Here is a 17300-nt window from a genome sequence, read left to right on the forward strand (position 1 = left end):
ATTCCCTCTGGCAAGGTCCACGTGTATAGTCGCTGCTTATGTTGGTCAAAAAAGGTATTTGCAGTGAAGAAAGCATTGGTCTTGCAAAATTCTATCATGCATCTCCACGGTCATTTCTATCCCCAGGGCCGTATTTTCCAACTACGAATCCTTCTTTGTTTCCAACTTTCACTTTCTAATCACCAGTAATTATAATGTACCCTCATTGCACGTTCGATCAATTTCAGACTGCAGAAATTGGTAAAAATCTTCAGTGTCTTCATCTTTGGCCTTAGTGGTAGGTGTGTAAATTTGATTAATAGTCATATTAACTGGTCTTCCTTGTAGGTGTATGGATGTTATCCTATCACTGACAGCATTGCACTTCAGGATAGATCTTGAAATTTTTTTTTTTTGACAATGAATGCAATGCCATTCCTCTTCAAGTTGTCATTCCTGGCATTGTAGACCAAAATTCATAAGAGTTCCAATCTCTCTGCAGCCTCTATTTGTTATTTTCTATTTTTTTGATTCATACCAGTTATGGGGTGAGATGGTATCTCATTGTGGTTTTGATTTGCATTTCCTCATGTGTCTGTTGGCCGCTTGAATATCTTCTTTGGTGAAGTGTCTGTTCATTTCCTTTGCCCATTTTTTAATTGGATTATTTGCCTTTTTGTTGTAGAGGGGTTGGATATTCCTATAGGTTTTAGAGATTAGACCTTTGTCGGATTTGTCATAGCCAAATTTTTTTCCCAGCCTGTAGGTTGTCTTTTTACTCTTTTGGTGAAGTCTTTTGATCAGCATAAGTGTTCAATTTGTAGAAGATTCCAGTTATCTAGCTTATCATCTGGTGTCTTTATCTTGTTAGTTATGGTTTGTATTCTGTTAATGCCGTGTATTAGGGCCTCTAAAGTTGACTCTATTTTTTCTTCTATGATCTTTATAGTTTTTGGTTTTGTATTTAGGTCATTGATCCATTTTGAATATGACTGTGTGTATGGTGTTAGGTATGGGTCCTGTTTCATTTTTTTGCAGACGAACGTCCAGTTTTGCCAGCACCATTTGTTAAAAAGACCATCTTTTCCTCATGTGATGGACTTTGGGCCTTTGTTGAAGATCAGACAACCGTAGGTGGATGAATTTACATCTGAATTCTCAATCCTGTTTCTTTGGTCAATATGTCAGTTGTTATACTAGTACCAGGCTGTTTTGACTACTGTAGCTGTACAGGTGGTTCTGAGGTCAGGTAGTGTTTTCTTCTTCTTCAACAGTGCTTTACTTATCTGGGTCTTTTTCCTTTTCCATATAAAGTTAATGATTAGATTTTTCCATCTCTTTAAAGAATGCTTTTGGTGTTTAAATTGGGATTGCATTGTATTTGTCGATTGCTTTCGGTAGAATTGACATTTTCACAGTGTTAAGTTTACCTTTCCATGGACATGGTATGTTTTTCTATTTATGTAGGTCTCTTTTGGTTTCTTGCCATAGTGTTTTGTAGTTTTCTTTGTATAGGTCTTTTATATCCCTGGTTAGATTTATTTCTAAGTATTTAATTTTTTAGGGGCTATTTAAGTAGTATTGTTTTCCTGATTTGCTTTTCGTAGTTCTGTTTATTGGTGTATAGGAATAAAACTGATTTTTGTAGGTTTATCTTGTATCTTGTTACACTGCTGAATCTTTCTATTAGTTCCAGTAGTTTTCTTGTGGAGTCTTTTGGATTTTTTTTTATGTATAGCATCATATAATCCTTAAATAGGGATAGTTTTACTTCTTCATTACCGATTTGGATGCCCTTTATTTCTTTTTCTTGCCTTATTACTCCAGGTAGGACTTCTAGCACAGTGGTAAATAGGATTGGTGATAAAGGGAATTCTTGTCATGTTCCTGTTCTCAAGGGGAATAATTTCACCCTCTCTCCATTACGAATGATGTGGCTGTTGGTTTTGTATAGATGCCCTTTTATGTTGAGGAGTTTCCCTTCTACACTATTTTATTGAGAGTTTTTTATCAAGAATGGATGTTGGACTTTGTCAAATGCCTTTTCTGTGTTGATTGAGAGGATCAGGCGATTATTTTACTTATGTGGTAGATTACATTGATTGAACCATCCATGCATATCTGGTATGAATCCCACTTAGTTGTCATGTATTATTATTTTTTTTATATGATGCTGAATTCTATTGGCTAGAATTTTGTTGAGAATTTTTATATCTATAGTCATGAACGATATTGGTCTGCGATTTTCTTTTTTTTGTGGTGTCTCTGCCCTGCTTTGGTATCAGGGTTATGCTGGCCTCATAGAACGAATTTGGAAGTATCCCTTCCATTTCTATGATCGTAAGTAGTTTGGGTAGTACTTTTGTAAGCTCTTCTCAGAATGTTTGGTAGAATTCTCTAGTGAAGCTATCTGGGCCAGGGCTTTTTTTTCTTTTTTTTTAGGTGGTGGGAGTTTTTTTTTTTCAGTACCTTTTCAATCTTTTCTCTTGTTATGGGTCTGTTCAGATTTTCAACTTCAGTTTGTTTTAATTTGGGTAGGTAGTGTGTTTCTAGAAATTTGTCTATTTCCTCTAGATTTGCAAATTTATTGGAGTATAGTTTTTCATAGTACTCTGTATGATCCTTTCTATTTCAGTTGGGTCTGTTGTAATGTCTCCCATTTCATTTCTTATTTGCATCCTGTCTTGTTTTTCTTTTGTCAATTTGGTCAATGGTTTGTTGACCAATTTTGTTAATCCTTTCAAAGAGTCAACTTTGGTTTTGTTGATTCCTTCTATTGTTTTGCTATTCTCTATTTCATTTATTTCTACTCTGATCTTTATTATTTCCTTTCTTCTGGTGACTGTGGAGTTCTTTTGCTGTTCTCTTTCTTTCTGTTCAAGTTGTGTAGCTAATGGTTTGGTTTTGTCCCTTTCTTCTTTTTTGATGTGTGGATCTGTTGCTATAAATTGACCTCTGAGAACTGCCTTTGCTGCATCCTAAATGTTTTGGTATGATGTATTTTCATTCTTGTTTGATTCTAGGAATTTTTTGATTCCGACTTTGATTTTTTCTATTACCCAGTGGTTTGTAAGCAGATTGTTATTCAGTTTCCATGTATTTGATTTTTTTCCTTGCTTTTCCTGTTATTAATTTCTATTTTAATGGCATTGTGATCAGAGAAGATACTTTGTATTATCTCAGTGTTTTGGATTTTTTGAGGGTTGCTTTGTGGCCTAAGATGTGGTCTATTTTGGAGAGTGTTCCATGTGCATTGGAAAAGAATGTGTACTTTGCTGCTGTTGGGTGGAGTGTTCTGTATATGTCTATGACATCAGGTTGGTTGATGGTGGCCCTTCAATCTTTTGTATCTTTGTCGAGTTTCTTTCTAGATGTTCTGTCCTTTACCGGGAGTGGTGTGTTGAAGTCTCCTGCTATTGTTGTGGAACTGTCAATTTCTCTTTTCACTGCTGTGAGAGATTGTTTTATGTATTTTGGAGCCCTGTCATTGAGTGTGTAGATTTTTTTATGGTTATGTCTTCATGGTGAATTGTTCCTTTAATCATTATGTAATGCCTTCTTTGTCTCTTATCGTGTATTTTGTTTTAAAGACTATTTTATCTGAGATTAGTATTGCCACTCTTGCTCTTTTTTGGTTGCTATTTGCTTGATATATTTTTTCCATCCTTTGATTTTTAATAAATTTATGTCCCTGTTTCTAAAGTGTTTCTCTTGTAGACAGCATATTAATGGGTCCTGGCTTTTTTTTAATCCATTCTGTCACTCTCTGTCTCTTTATGGGTGCATTTAAGCCTTTTACATTCAGTGTGATTATTGATGGAGACCCTGGTGACATAGTGGTTAAGTGCTGCAGCTGCTAACCAAAGGGTCAGCAGTTCGAATCCTCCAGGTGCTCCTTGGAAACTCTTCGGGGCAGTTCTACTCTGTCCTTGATAGGTGTTGGTTTATTGCTGTTATTTTGTAGTGCTTTTTTTCTGTGGTGCTGATGTTTTCTTTGTTCCTCTAACTGTCCTGTTCTGAATTCCTTTTGTTTGTGTATTTTTTTTTCCTGAGACTTCATGTTTTTCTTCTTTATTTTGTTGAGTAGGTTTGTTATATTTCTTTGTGGTTACCTTGAAATTTATCCTTATCTTCGTAAGTTTGAACCAGCCTTTTAATACTTCATAATGCCATGATTTCCTCTCCATTTGAAAGTTCTATACCTACACTGTTTATTCCCTCTTTTATATTGTTCTGATGTTTTTGTCATTTACAGATTGACATCTCTGCTTCCCTATTGTAAATTTTTTAGTTTTGTTTTATCCTTGCTTGTTCCATTCAGTGCTTAATCAAGTTCTTTATTCTTTCATTTGGTACTTAGGGTTCCAGGATTGACATTTGTATCTCTTTTACTTAGTTTTTTTGAGTCTTTGTTGCAGCGGGACAGCATGGTGCTTCTGTCTATAGTGTCATATTGGCCATGTTGGCTTTGTCTCCTCCATTTCTTTTTTTGTGATTTCCCATTTTTCTAGATTCATACTTCATACATCAATGTTATGATTATTAATGGATGTTCGCTGCTGTTTCTTCTCATTTTGAGTTGTGCCACATCAGCAAATGAAGGTCCTGAAAGCTTGACTCCATCCATATCGTTAAGGTCTACTCTGCTTTGAGGAGGCCGCTCTTCCCAGTCGTATTTTGAGTGCCTTCCAACCTGAGGGACCCATCTTTCAGCACTATATCAGACAGTGTTCCACTGCTCTTCATAAGGTTTTCACTGGCTAATTTTTTTTTTCTGAAGTAGACCCCTGGGACCTTCTTCCTAGTGTGTCTTAGTCTGCAAGCTCAGCTGAAACCTGTCCACCATGGATGACCCTTCTGGTATTTGAATACTGATGGTATAGCTTCCAGCATCACAGCAACACCCAGGCCCCAATAGTACAACAAACTGACAGATATGTGGAGGATATAAATATACTATATAAATTATATATGCTATATCATTGATTTGATTTATTATTACTTTTTTTTTTTTATCACCACTAAAATATAATCTGCAAAAGAGCATGAATTTTTTTAATGATTTTTTTCTCCATTTTTTCCCAAGTGTCTATCTAGAAGAACGTACAACCAATCCTAAAAGGGGCTTGATTGTATTTGCTTAGGGACTGAGGACCCACTGAATGAGTGAGTGATTGAATTCTGTAGGCAATAGGCAGTGACGGCCCTAATGGTACTGGGGATCTCATAACCCCACATATGTCCCCTAAGCTGACAAAGGCATTCATATGAAGATTTAAAAGAACATAATACCAGCTATACAGAGCTTTACTGTGAGCTGGATTCTGTCCCTGAGGCCCCAGGTTTGACCGTTGTTCCCAGTGGAGCTCAAGATAAAATCAGGTATGCATATGACCCCCTAGTTCTTAATTTGGAGGGTTTGTAAGGAGAACTGTCTTCCCATCCAATATGGCAGAGCCTGCTGATTTAAAACATGTGCAATACTGAACTGATTCCCACATTAAGAACAAAGCAGTGCACAATCCTTTCCCCAAATATTTGTTTGCTGGCCCATAGCTACGAGTTGACAGTTGTTAGACATGGACCAGGCTACCAAATGAGGTTGCAAAAATCTCTTCTGGAAATTCTTTAGAAGAGCAATGTGCTTTCTTTCTAGCTGGAGAAATTCCCTTGATGCCACGTTGTTGGGGTGAATTTACTAGGCTGCTTTCTTCTTCCATTAATGAGAGTATAAAAAAAGAATCATCAGGCCACCAGGTCAAGTCCCAGTGGCCTTCTGGGTAGTATGACCCTGGCAACCATCTTTCTTGGATGATTTAGATGGGGTGGGGTGGGGGAGTAGAAGAGATAGTTCTACTCAGCTGTGGATAAATGTGATCTTAAGGCATTTCCTTGTAAGGCTGGGGAAATAATAGTGGCTACCTAGCTAAATAAGGTTTAAATACATGTCACAACTATTCTTCCAGTTTCTTGTGATAGGTCTTCTTTTTAGAGATATAGACACTGAGCCTTTGTGAGTGAAAGGCCATGATTAGAATATAGAACTCCGTGAGTCTTCAGAGGAGATTCATAAAATAGATTGAAGGAAATGATTCCTTTACTCTTACTGGAAGGTTACTCCCTCCATAATTCTTAGGCTTGAGCCTATCTAGTCTTCTCTATTGCTGTTCCCTTTGCCAGTCATTTTTATATGTGCTTACATGACACAGCATGCTGTGCTATATATGTATAAAAATATTCCATGACCACAATTTATAGGCATCAGTGGTTTTCCCATTCTTTACATTTCCTGAAAAGTTTAGTGGTTTCAGGACACTTTCAAACCCATTGTCTCCTTTGATCTTCACCTGGAGTTATCACTCACTCTCATAATCCTCATTTTATAGATCAGAAAACAGGCTCAGAAAGATGATGAGATTAGAGCAGGGTTATCAGATCCCGAAGTGGTAGAATTGGGACTAGAAGGTCTCTTTGACACCTCTTTTCCACTCAAAATGGAAACCCTGGTGGCATAGTGGTTAAGCGCTACAGCTGCTAACCAAAGGATCAGCAGTTCAAATCTGCCAGGTGCTCCTTAGAAACTGTATGGGGCAGTTCTGCTCTGTCCTGTAGGGTAGCTATGAGTCGGAATCGACTCGACGGCACTGGTTCTTGGTTTCCAGCCCAAAGCTGCCTGTGGTTTTGAGTTTTATTCAGACATCTAAATTTTCTCACTTAATTCCTTTCTTGAGTAACTTCATGCTGTGTGAGATGAGCTTGACCAACTAAGATGTGTATTCTCTCAGCATAGAGCAGTGTAGGCCTAGAGGGCTATGACAGATAGAAGATAGGGTGAATTGATTGACTAATTGATTACTGTCCCAGGTGTTCAAAGAAGATCTGAGGTGGCTAATTTAATGTAGTAACAGCTTCTTTTTATTGTACATTTACCGATATTTAGCTAATCACACCTCAGGTTGCTCAATTCTTATATTTGGGAACCAAGGGAACTTGTTATATGACTTCCCAAAGTCATGTAACTAGTACATGACAGAGCTGGGATTCAAACTCAGGCAGCTTGCATACAAAGCCAAGGATCTTAACCTCTTCCCGGTGCTTTCCAAGGCAAGTTGGAAGGACATTCCAGGCAGAAGAAGCTATGCCTGTAAATGCTATAGAGACACAACCAGCAAGGCAAGAGAGCAGTTGGAATGGCTAGAATTGTATAGTCTTCCCTTGGTCATATAGCCACAATGGCAGGACTAGGATTTGAATCTGGGTTTGTGTGACACATTATCATGAGACCATGTGGCTTGTCAGGGAGAAAATAGGTTTTGTCCTCACACTCTTTTACATCTACATTGCTCAGTGTGATAAAGGCATACAGCACATTCAGCTGGTGGTGGTGGGGGCCAAGGTATTGCCAATAGTCACAGATAGGTCACTAGCAAATGTTCTCCCCGAGAACATATTCCCTTTCCACAGGGTGAGGTTTGGCCAACAGAAAATTCTCTGATGACAGAGGCAGACAGAATGATGAAATAGAAAGACTACAGCCTCTAACTTTGAATTCTGCCTCTCCCGTCTGCTGGCTGTGTGTCAGGGTCAAGTTCCTTAACCTTTCTATGTCTGTTTGCCCTCCCCTCCCCTTCCTAACTCTCAATTTATTTTTTATGAAGTGGACATAGTAAATGTTTCTTTTAGAGGTCTTTTGTGAGGATTAAATAAGATGATGTATGTAAAGCACGTGGCTCATATTGATGCTGAATATTAATATGGTAGCATTTTAATATTGCTATTATTTGAAAAAAATTAATTTTTGTTGTTGGAAATTTACCATAATTGTGTGTAGATCTTATCTGAGGAACATGTTAAATAGTAAGAAGTATATTCCTAAATTATAAGTCTGCCATTCCCAAATAGACAAAATAGAAGGATTACCCATTTTAAGGTAAATTTCACTAAATGGGAATGGAAGGATACTTTAAAGTTGACTTTTGTGGGATTTTAAAGGTTATTGTCATGTTTTAAGTTAATGGGAAACATTAATGATTATGGTTACTCATGCTTTTTTTTAAAAAAAAGGAAACTAAAAACAAAAATAAAAAATAGAAGTAATCAATAAATCTATTATTCTATTACTTTAAAAATAACAAGTGAAAAGTTGCCTGTCATCTCCAACTGCAATTTCTACTCTCAGAGGCAAGCAGTGTTAACAGTTTTCATATATTCTTTTCGTTTTTTACTTTATTAATATGTCATGGATGTAATCTTAGAGTGGGTTCTCTAGAGACGCAAAACCAGTAAAACACAGAAGCATATGTGTGTGTGTATATATATATCTGCATATACATATATTTACATCAAGGAAGTGGCTCACACGGTTATAGAGGCTGACAAATGCCAAGTGCATCCATCAGGCATCAGTCTGGAGGCTCCTCCTGACTTATGTAGCTGCAGGGACTGAAAAATCAAGACCGACAGGTCAGACGGCAGGCTGTTGGATCACAGCCTACAGAGGCTGAGGAATCCAAGATTGGCAGGTAAGATGACAGGCCATTGGCTCACAGGCTGCGGAGGCTGATAAATTGCAAGATCGACAGGCAATATGGTCAGGAGACTGCTGGCTCAAGTCCCAAGAACTGGAGGTCAGATGATGATGAGCCAGATGCAGGATCTAGAGCAAAAGGAAGTGAGCTTTGCCAGAAGGTCCACATATATTGGATACAAGCCACACCCCTGAGGAAACTCCCCTTACAACTGATTGGCTGAGCCCATTAAATCACTTCATGGAGGTGATTACATCAGATCACAAAATGGAAGGTGACTACATAACTGCCAAATTATATCATTACATAACTTCCAGACTACATCATAACTGCCAAAACACTGAGAATCATGGCCCAGCCAAGTTGATACACAACCTTCACCATCACAGACATCTTTCCATTTCAGCTTTTATAGCTTGAACTTTTAAAATATTTAACAGTTTTCTTGATGTGTAATTTATATACTGTGAAATTCAGATGATACACTCAGTGATTTTAGTGAATTTATACAGTTGTGCAATCATCACCATAATCAATTTTAGAACACTTCCATTACCCCTAAACGTTCCATCGTGCCTGTTCACATTCAGTCCCCTGTCCCAGTCCCAAGGAACTACTTACCTGCTTTCTGTCTTTATAGTTGCTTCTTTTTAGAAATTTCATATAACTGGAATCATACAGTATGTTGTGTTTTGTGTCTGGCTTCTTTTGCTTAGCATAAATTTTTACCCATGTTGTTGCATATGTCAGGAGTTTGTCCTTTTTTCTTACTGAGTAGAATTCTGTGTTAGTTTCTTAGTGCCATTGTAACAGAAATACCAAAAGTACATGGCTTTAATGGACAGAATTTTATTTTCTGACAGTTTAGGAGGCTAGAAGTCCAAATTCAGGGCACCAGCTCTAGGGGAAGGCTTTCTTTGTCTTTTGGCTCTTGGTGAAGGTCCTTGTCCCTTTTCAGCTTCTGTTCATTAGTTCCTTAGCAATCTTCATGTGTATAGGATCCATCTTTCCCCTATTGTGCTTCCTTGCTTCTGTGCCTAATCTGCTCTTATATCTCAAAAGTGATTGGCTTAAGACACACCCTATACTGATACGGTTTCATAAACATAAAAAAAAAACCCTACTCCCAAATGTGATTGCATCCATAAGTATACCAAAACCAAAGCCAGTGCCGTTGAGTCGATTCCGACTCATAGCGACCCTATAGGACAGAGTAGAACTCCCCGTGGAGTTTCCAAGGAGCGCCTGGCGGATTCGAACTGCCAACCCTCCGTTAGCAGCCGTAGCACTTAACCACTATACCACCAAGTGTAGGGGTTGGGATTTACAAAACATGTTTGGGAGGACATAATTCAATCCAGAACGTATTCCATTATATGGATATACCATATTTTGTTTAACCATTTGGTGAAACCATGATGGACATTTGGTTTGTTTTCAGTTTTGGGCTATTATGAATAATGCTACTATGAATATTCATGCACAGCTTTTTGTCTGGACACATATTTTCATTTCTTTTGGGTAGATACTGAGGAGTGAAGGTGCTGGGTTGTGTGTAAGTTATGTTTAAGAAGTCTAAGATTTTTTTCAAAGTGGCCATATTTTATGTTCCCACCAGTGATGAATGAAGGTTCCACTTTCTCCACGATTCTCTAACACTTGGTATTGTTGGTATTTTTTATTATAGCCATTCTAATGTGTGTGTCATGGCATCTCACTGTGGTTTTAAGTTGTGTTTTTCTAATGACTAATACTGTTGAACATGTTTTTAATGTATTAGTCATTTGTATATCTTCTTCGGTTAAATATCTATTCATGTATATCTGCTCATTTTATAACTGGGGTGTTTGTCCTCTTATTATTGAGTTATAAGAGTTCTTTATATATTCTGTATACAAACTTATTATTAGACACATAATTTACAGGTATTTCCTCCCAATTTATAGTTTGTCCTTTTGTTTTCTTATTTTTTTTTTGTGCAGAGCAAATTTTAAAAATTTTGATGAAGTCCAGTTAATCACTTTTCTCTTTTGTGGATCTTGCTTTTTAAGAAACCTGCCTACCAAAGCATAACAATTAGTTGGTATTCACCTGGAGCAGCAGAGAAAGAAGAAGAGCCAGGAATAGGAGGAGGAAAGGGATGTGTGGCTAATTGTGTTCATGAATAAATGCCCCCTTTGCCATGAGACCAGAAGAACTGGATGGTGCCTAGTTACCACTACTGAACATTTTGGTCAAAGATTCTGTAGAAGAATCCTGATCAAAAGTGAGAAAATACAGAACACAATTTTAAGTTTTCAGGGACTCCAGACTTCCTGGAGCCATAGAAGCTGGATGAACCCCTGAAACTATTGCCTCAAGATTGTTTTTGAAAGTTAAACCAGAAATATTCCCTGAAGTCTTCTTAAAACCAAATAATGGTTTAGCTTAACTAGTAAAAAATATCTGCCTTGAGCATTGTGCTCTTTTAAGATGTACCTATATGGGATCAAAGTGACAACAGCAGCTCGAAAGATTACATAGGAAACTTAGGGGCAATGATTTTATGTTAATGGGGAGAAACAGCTCAGAAAAGGAGGGTGAGAATGATTGCACAGTTCTAAGAATGTAGTCAATGTCACTGTATTGTACATGTGGAAATCGTTGACTTGGTGTATATTCCTGCTGTGTATATTCTCAATAACAACAAAAATAAATTATTAAAAAAAAAATCTGCCTAACCCCAAACCATTAAGTTTTCCCCAGTGTTTGTTTCTAGATGTTTTGTAGTTTTAGCTCTTAGATTTAGGGAGATGATCCATTCTGAATTAGTTTTTATGGATAGTTAAGGTAAGGGTTTAAGTTCTGTTTCATTTTTGCATATGTGCATTCATTTATCCCAGCACCATTATCGAAAAGACTATTCTTTCCTTGTTGAATTATCTTGGCATCTTTATAAAAAAATATAACTTTGCTATAAGTGTTTAGGTTTAGTTTTTATCTCTCTGTTATGTTCTTTTAGTCTATAAATTTATCCTTATGCCAGTAACATACTAGCTTAGTAAGAGAAGCTTTATAGTAAGTTTTGGAATTGGATAGTGTAGGTTCTCCAACATTGTTATTCTTTTTAAGAAATATTTAGGCTCTTCTAGGTCCTTTGGAATCGACTCGACGGCACTGGGTTTTTTAGATCCTTTGGATTTCTGTATGAATTTTAGGATCAGCTCGTCAATTTTCACAAAAAAAGTCTGCTGGGATTTTAATAGATTTTGTGTAGAATTGTCATTTTAACAATGTTGAATTTTCCATTCCGTGAATATAGTATATTTCTCCATTTTGTAGTTTTTGTAGCAATGTTTTGTAGTTTTCACAGTATTGAGGTCGTAAACTTCTTTTTATAAATGAATTTGTAAGTATTTTATTTTATTTTTATTGCTATTGGGAATACATGTTTTCTTAATTTCATTTTTGATTTGTTTCCTGCTAATATGTAGAAATACAACTGATTTTTGTATGTTGATCTTGAATCTTGCTAAGCTCCTTTATTAGTTCTAGTAGCTTTCTTTTGGTGGATTCTTTAGGATTATCTACATATGAGACCATGTCATCTGCAAATAAAGACACTAACTTCTTCCTTTCCAATCTGTATGCTTTTATTTATTTTTAAACTGCATTATCATACTGTCTAGAACCTCCAGTGCAAGGTTGGATGGAAGCGCTTAAAGTGGACATCCTTCCTTTGTTCCCTGTAGGGGGAAATCATCTGTTTTGCCATTAAACATGACGTTAGCTTTAGGTTTTTGCAGATGACTTTTATCAGGTTGTGGAATTTATCTTCTATTACTGGTTGTTGAGTTTTTTTTTTTTTTTTAATTATTTTTCTGCATCCATTGAGATTGTCGTTGGATGTTTGTGCTTTGTTCTGTTAGTATATGGATTACATTCATTGGTTTATGGATATTAAACTACCCTTTCTTTCTTGAGATAAACCCTACATAGTCATGGTGTATAATTTATGTTTTATGTGTTGCAAGTATTGATTTTTTAATATTTTGTTAGGATTTTTACACCTGTGTTCATAAGGGATATTGGTTTATAGTTTTCTTAACGATTTCTTTGTTTGGCTTTGGTTTTAGGGTAATACTGGCCTTGTAAAATTTGTTGGAAAATGTTTCTTCCTTCACTATATTCTGAATGAGTTGTATAGGATTGGTACTGTTTATTCCTTAAATGTTTGATGGAATTCACTAGCGAAGCCAACTGGGCCTGGAGTTTTCTTTGTGGGGACTTTATAAGTACCAACTTGATTTTTAAAGCGTAAATGCTTCCCTTTTTTGTCATACAGCTTTGATTTCCAGAGCCCTGAAATGATGGTTTTTTGACAAACTTGTACAGTTTTTATACCTTTCTTTTGCTAAGAGAAGTTGCTGACCTCTTTATAACACAACTCCTTTAAGTTGCTTCTCTACCTCCTTTTTATTAGTGGCTACATAATCCATATTACAAATGTATCATAATTTATTTAGTAAAACATAGTTTTCCCATTATTTAAATATTTTTCAGGTCATGTTGGAATTAACATTCTTTTACATATAGCTTTACTTATTTATACTAATATTTCATTAAGATAGATTCCTAGAAGTGGGATTGCTGGGACAGAAGTTATACATATTTTTTAATTTTAATAGATACTGCCAGATTATTCTCAAATATATTTGCACCAATTAGATTCTTACCAGAATGTTCAAGAAGGTCCACTTCTACATATCTAGCCAGTACTGGATACTGTTAATCTTTTATATTTTTGCCAATAGGAAAAGCAAAATTGGTATATTTTATTTGCATTTTTTTGATTATGGTGGTGTTGAGAATCTTTTCATATGTTCCTTGACCATTTCTTTTTATTTTATGAAATGGCTGTCTATGTCCTTTACTAAATTTCTGATGAGATTGGTTATCTTTTTTTTTTTTTTGATTAATTTGTAGGACCGTTTGGTATTTTATGGAACCCTGGTGCCACAGTAGTTAAGAGTTTGGCTGCTAATCAAAAGGTCAGCAGTTTGAATCCACCAGCTGCTCCTTGGAAACCCTATGGGGCAGTTCTACTCTGTCCTATAGGGTCACTATGAGTCAGAATCAATTTCAGGGGAACAGGTTTGGTTTTGGTATTTTAGTAATATTCAACTTTTATCTGTTTTATGTCATAAATATTTTTTTCTGTCCTGTCAAGTTTTCTTCTAGTCATAATTTGTCTTCAAGTTTTTAAAAGTTTGGTGTTTTAATTAATTAATTTTTGTTTGTTTTTAAAACAGAAAGTTGTACAAGGAATCGAATTAAACCAAATTCGAGGACTTGGGTTTGATGCCACGTGTTCTCTGGTTGTTTTGGATAAGCAGTTTCGTCCTTTACCAGTAAACCATGAAGGTAGGACCATTCCTATTCCTTTTCCTGGTGGTGCGAGACTGGCTCGGGGCAAATTTGGATGATCAATTCAGAGGATCCACATGGGACATGAGGTCAGGTGTGTGTTTCTTACCACTGATAGATTTAGACCAATAAGCAACCTCATAATAAATGAAGAAAAGATTGAGGTTGTCAAAGATTTCGTTTTACTTGAATCTGCAGTCAACAGCCATGGAAGCTGCACTCAAGGAATCATTTTTGCATTGGTCAAATCTGCTACAAAAGGCCTCTTTAAAGTGTTAAAAAGCAAAGATGTCACTTTAAGGACTAAGGTGCGCCTGACCCAACCCATGGTGTTTTCAGTCGCCTCATATGCATGTAAAATCTGGGCAATGAATAATGAAGACTGAAGAATTATCACCTTTGAATTAGGGTGTTGGTGAAGAATATTGAATATACCAAAGACTGCCAAAAGAACAAACAAATCTGTGTTAGAAGAAGTAGAGCCAGAATGCTCATTAGAAGCCAGGATGGTGAGACTTCATCCCACATACTTTGCACATGTTATCAGGAGGGATCAGTCCCTGGAAAAGGACATCATGCTTGGTAAAGTAGAGGGTTATCAAAAAAGAGGAAGACCCTCAACAAGACAGACTGGCACAGTGGCTGCAACAATGGGCTCAAACATAACAAAGACTGTGAGGATAGAGCAGGACTGGGCAGTGTTTCATTCTGTTGTACTTAGTGTCACTATGAGTCGAACTGAGTCAATGACACCTAACAACAACAAAAGGGATTGGTCAGTTTTGCCATCCCGCTGGGCTTGAAATAAGCTACCCTAGAGGCAGAAAAGAGAAGATCCCATGACCACCAAGGAAGAACAGCCTGGAGCTAACACGTCCTTTGGACCCGGGATCCTGCACTGAGAAGCTCCTGGAACCAGGAGACAGAAAGAGACAGCTGTAAATTGAAGACAGTGAGAAGTGGTGATAGAGAACCAGCAGTAGAGACCCAGAAGCAGGAGAGAAAAAGCTAAATGCCTTTGGGCAGAGGTTGGGGGCCAGGGAGACGCATGCCTACAAGCATGGCTCGGGAGAGGTTGTCCTGGTGGAAAAACTGTATCCTGAGTTTTTCTGAGCCTGCATTGTAACCTTTTATTTCCCTAATAAACCCATAACTGTGAGTATTGCCTGTGAGTTCTGTGTAACTGTCTTAGTCATCTAGTGCTGTTATAACAGAAATACCGCAAGTGGATGGCTTTAACAAAGAAAAATTCATTTTCTCACAGTCTAGTAGGCTCAAGCCCGAGCCCACTGCCACTGAGTCGATTCTGACTCATAACAATTATAGGACAGAGTAGAACTGCCCCATAGAGTTTCCAAGGAATGTCTGGTGGATTTGAACTGCCAACCTTTTGGTTAGCAACCATAGCTCTTAACCACTACGCCATCGGGGTTTCCTCCAGTAGGCTAGAAGCCCAAACTCAGGGTGTTAGCTCCAGGGAAAGGCTTTCTCTCTCTGTTGGCTCTGGAGGAAAGTCCTCCTCGTCAGTCTTCACCTGGACTAGGAGCTTCTCTGGGTAGGAACTCTGAGTCCAAGAGACCTGCTCTGCTCCCGGTGCTTCTTTCTTGGTGGTATGAGGTCCCCACTCTCTGCTTGCTTCCCTTTCCTTTTATCTTTTGTGAGGTAAAAGGTGGTACAGGTGAAAACCCAGGGAAACTCCCTTTACATTGGATCAGGACTGTGACCTGAGCAAGAGTGTTACGTCCCACCCTAATCCTCTTTAACCACAGGCAGAGATTATGATTTATAATACATAGGAAAATCATAAAATGGAGGACAACCACACAGTACTGGGAATCATGACCTAACCAAATTGACACATATTTTTGGAGGACACAATTCAGTCCTTTACAGTGACAATTGCAATGAATTATCGAACCCAGCAGAGAAGTAGAGAGAGATGTGGGAGGGACAGTTGGTGTCAGAATTGGTAAAGATGGTGGAGAGAGGAGGCATGTCTGACTTTCACCTCACAGCAATCAGCCTTGGGCTGTTGATCTTGATTCTCCTTCCCCCTTGTGAAGTTAGAGCAGGTCAGACACAGCTCCCACGCAGTTTTTATAGGGCCTGTCACTGCCAGATCTGCCGTTGGGTTCCTTCCAGGCCTGTTGCTACCGGCTCTGCTGCTGGGTCCCTTCTGGGCCTCTGGCTGTCTTCAGTGTTACAGCCCTTGACCCATGTTGCAGTTTTTTAGGAGACTCCTTGCCTCCTCTTTCTCTCACTTTGCTTCTTCTTTCTTCTTGCTGTTTCTCCTTGTTTCATTCTGTCTGAAAAACCTCTGTCGAATTGGCTGCATATATACACAAACTCCTTGTCAGTTACAAGACATGGCCCTCCCACCAGGGCTACAAACTGACCGGTCCCCTCTTGATAGGCCATAGACACTTCATTTGCGTAGTGGGCTATAGACACTTCATTTGTATAGTCTATTGGTCAATCCCTGCAAGGCGCATGCCAGTCACAGGGCAGGCTGCAGCCCAGGACCAGACAGAAAGTTATCAAACCACAAGTTGTTCACAGTTTACTTAGGAAATACCAATCAACCTGGACAAAAGTAACAAACCCTCTGGGGTAGAAAACGAAGGCAAAGATAACTCTCTCAAGTTGTCTTTTCAAAGAACCAAGCAAAAGGCTGTATGAAGGAACTAATTTCACCGCAGGTGTGGAGGCCAGAAATTACTTCCCAGAAGTTAAAAGCTTGGAGAACAAATGGTAGGAGTAGGGTGGAGTAGGAGGCTAGGTGAGGGAGAGAGTTGGCTCCACAAAGTACAAGAGCTAGAGTAGAGAACCTGAAGGAAGGACATGGAAGTGAGTAGCCTTGAAACAGACAAGTGATTTGGACATTTTCTATAAAGACAATGTCAGTGCTTGTATTTGCTTTGTGAATGAAGCTCCTGTCCCGTGTACATTTGAGTGGGTGAGCCAAGCTTATTTAATGGAAACAGAGCAAGGCAGACAGGACCATGTATTCACACAGAATTTGGAAGTAGGTGGCCTGTTTTCAATAGCCACATCAAAGGACATTCACATTTTGTGATGTTCTGACAGACACTTGTGACTACAATAATGAGCTGTTTTAAAAGTAAAGTGCCATTAGGCCTACCATCAGCGTTTTTTTGAGATGGGTGAGGGTGTGTCCCTTTTCAGGAATTTTATCCAGTAGCACTAGCACTGGGCTTGCAAACCTAAAAGTTAACACTAGGAGTCCTTGAGCAGTGTAAATGGTTAAAGCACGTGGGTGCTAACCGAAAGGTTGTAGGTTTCAGACCACCCAGAGTCACATTGGAGGAAAGGTCTGGCAAACTACTTCTGAAGAATCAGCCGTTGAAAACCATATGGAGTATAATT

At 38.0% G+C, this 17300-nt stretch overlaps 1 protein-coding gene across 18 annotated transcripts in view; it reads left to right on the top strand.

The window, feature by feature from the left end:
* FGGY (FGGY carbohydrate kinase domain containing) overlaps positions 1-17300 on the top strand; it is a 627007-nt gene that overhangs the window by 39023 nt on the left and 570684 nt on the right. For 15 of the 18 annotated variants that reach the window (XR_007516666.1, XR_007516664.1, XR_007516665.1 and 12 more), the window contains one exon: positions 13799-13910. The exons of the other annotated variants lie outside the window; for them this stretch is intronic. Coding sequence is in view for 8 of the 15 variants with exons in the window: in XM_049879407.1 (XP_049735364.1) it covers positions 13799-13910 (112 nt within the window). In the remaining 7 variants the exon portion in view is untranslated. The remainder of the gene's footprint in view (positions 1-13798; positions 13911-17300) is intronic. 18 annotated transcript variants of the gene reach the window in all.

Source organism: Elephas maximus, chromosome 3 (assembly GCF_024166365.1).
Source record: "Elephas maximus indicus isolate mEleMax1 chromosome 3, mEleMax1 primary haplotype, whole genome shotgun sequence".
Taxonomy (NCBI): Eukaryota; Metazoa; Chordata; class Mammalia; order Proboscidea; family Elephantidae; genus Elephas; species Elephas maximus.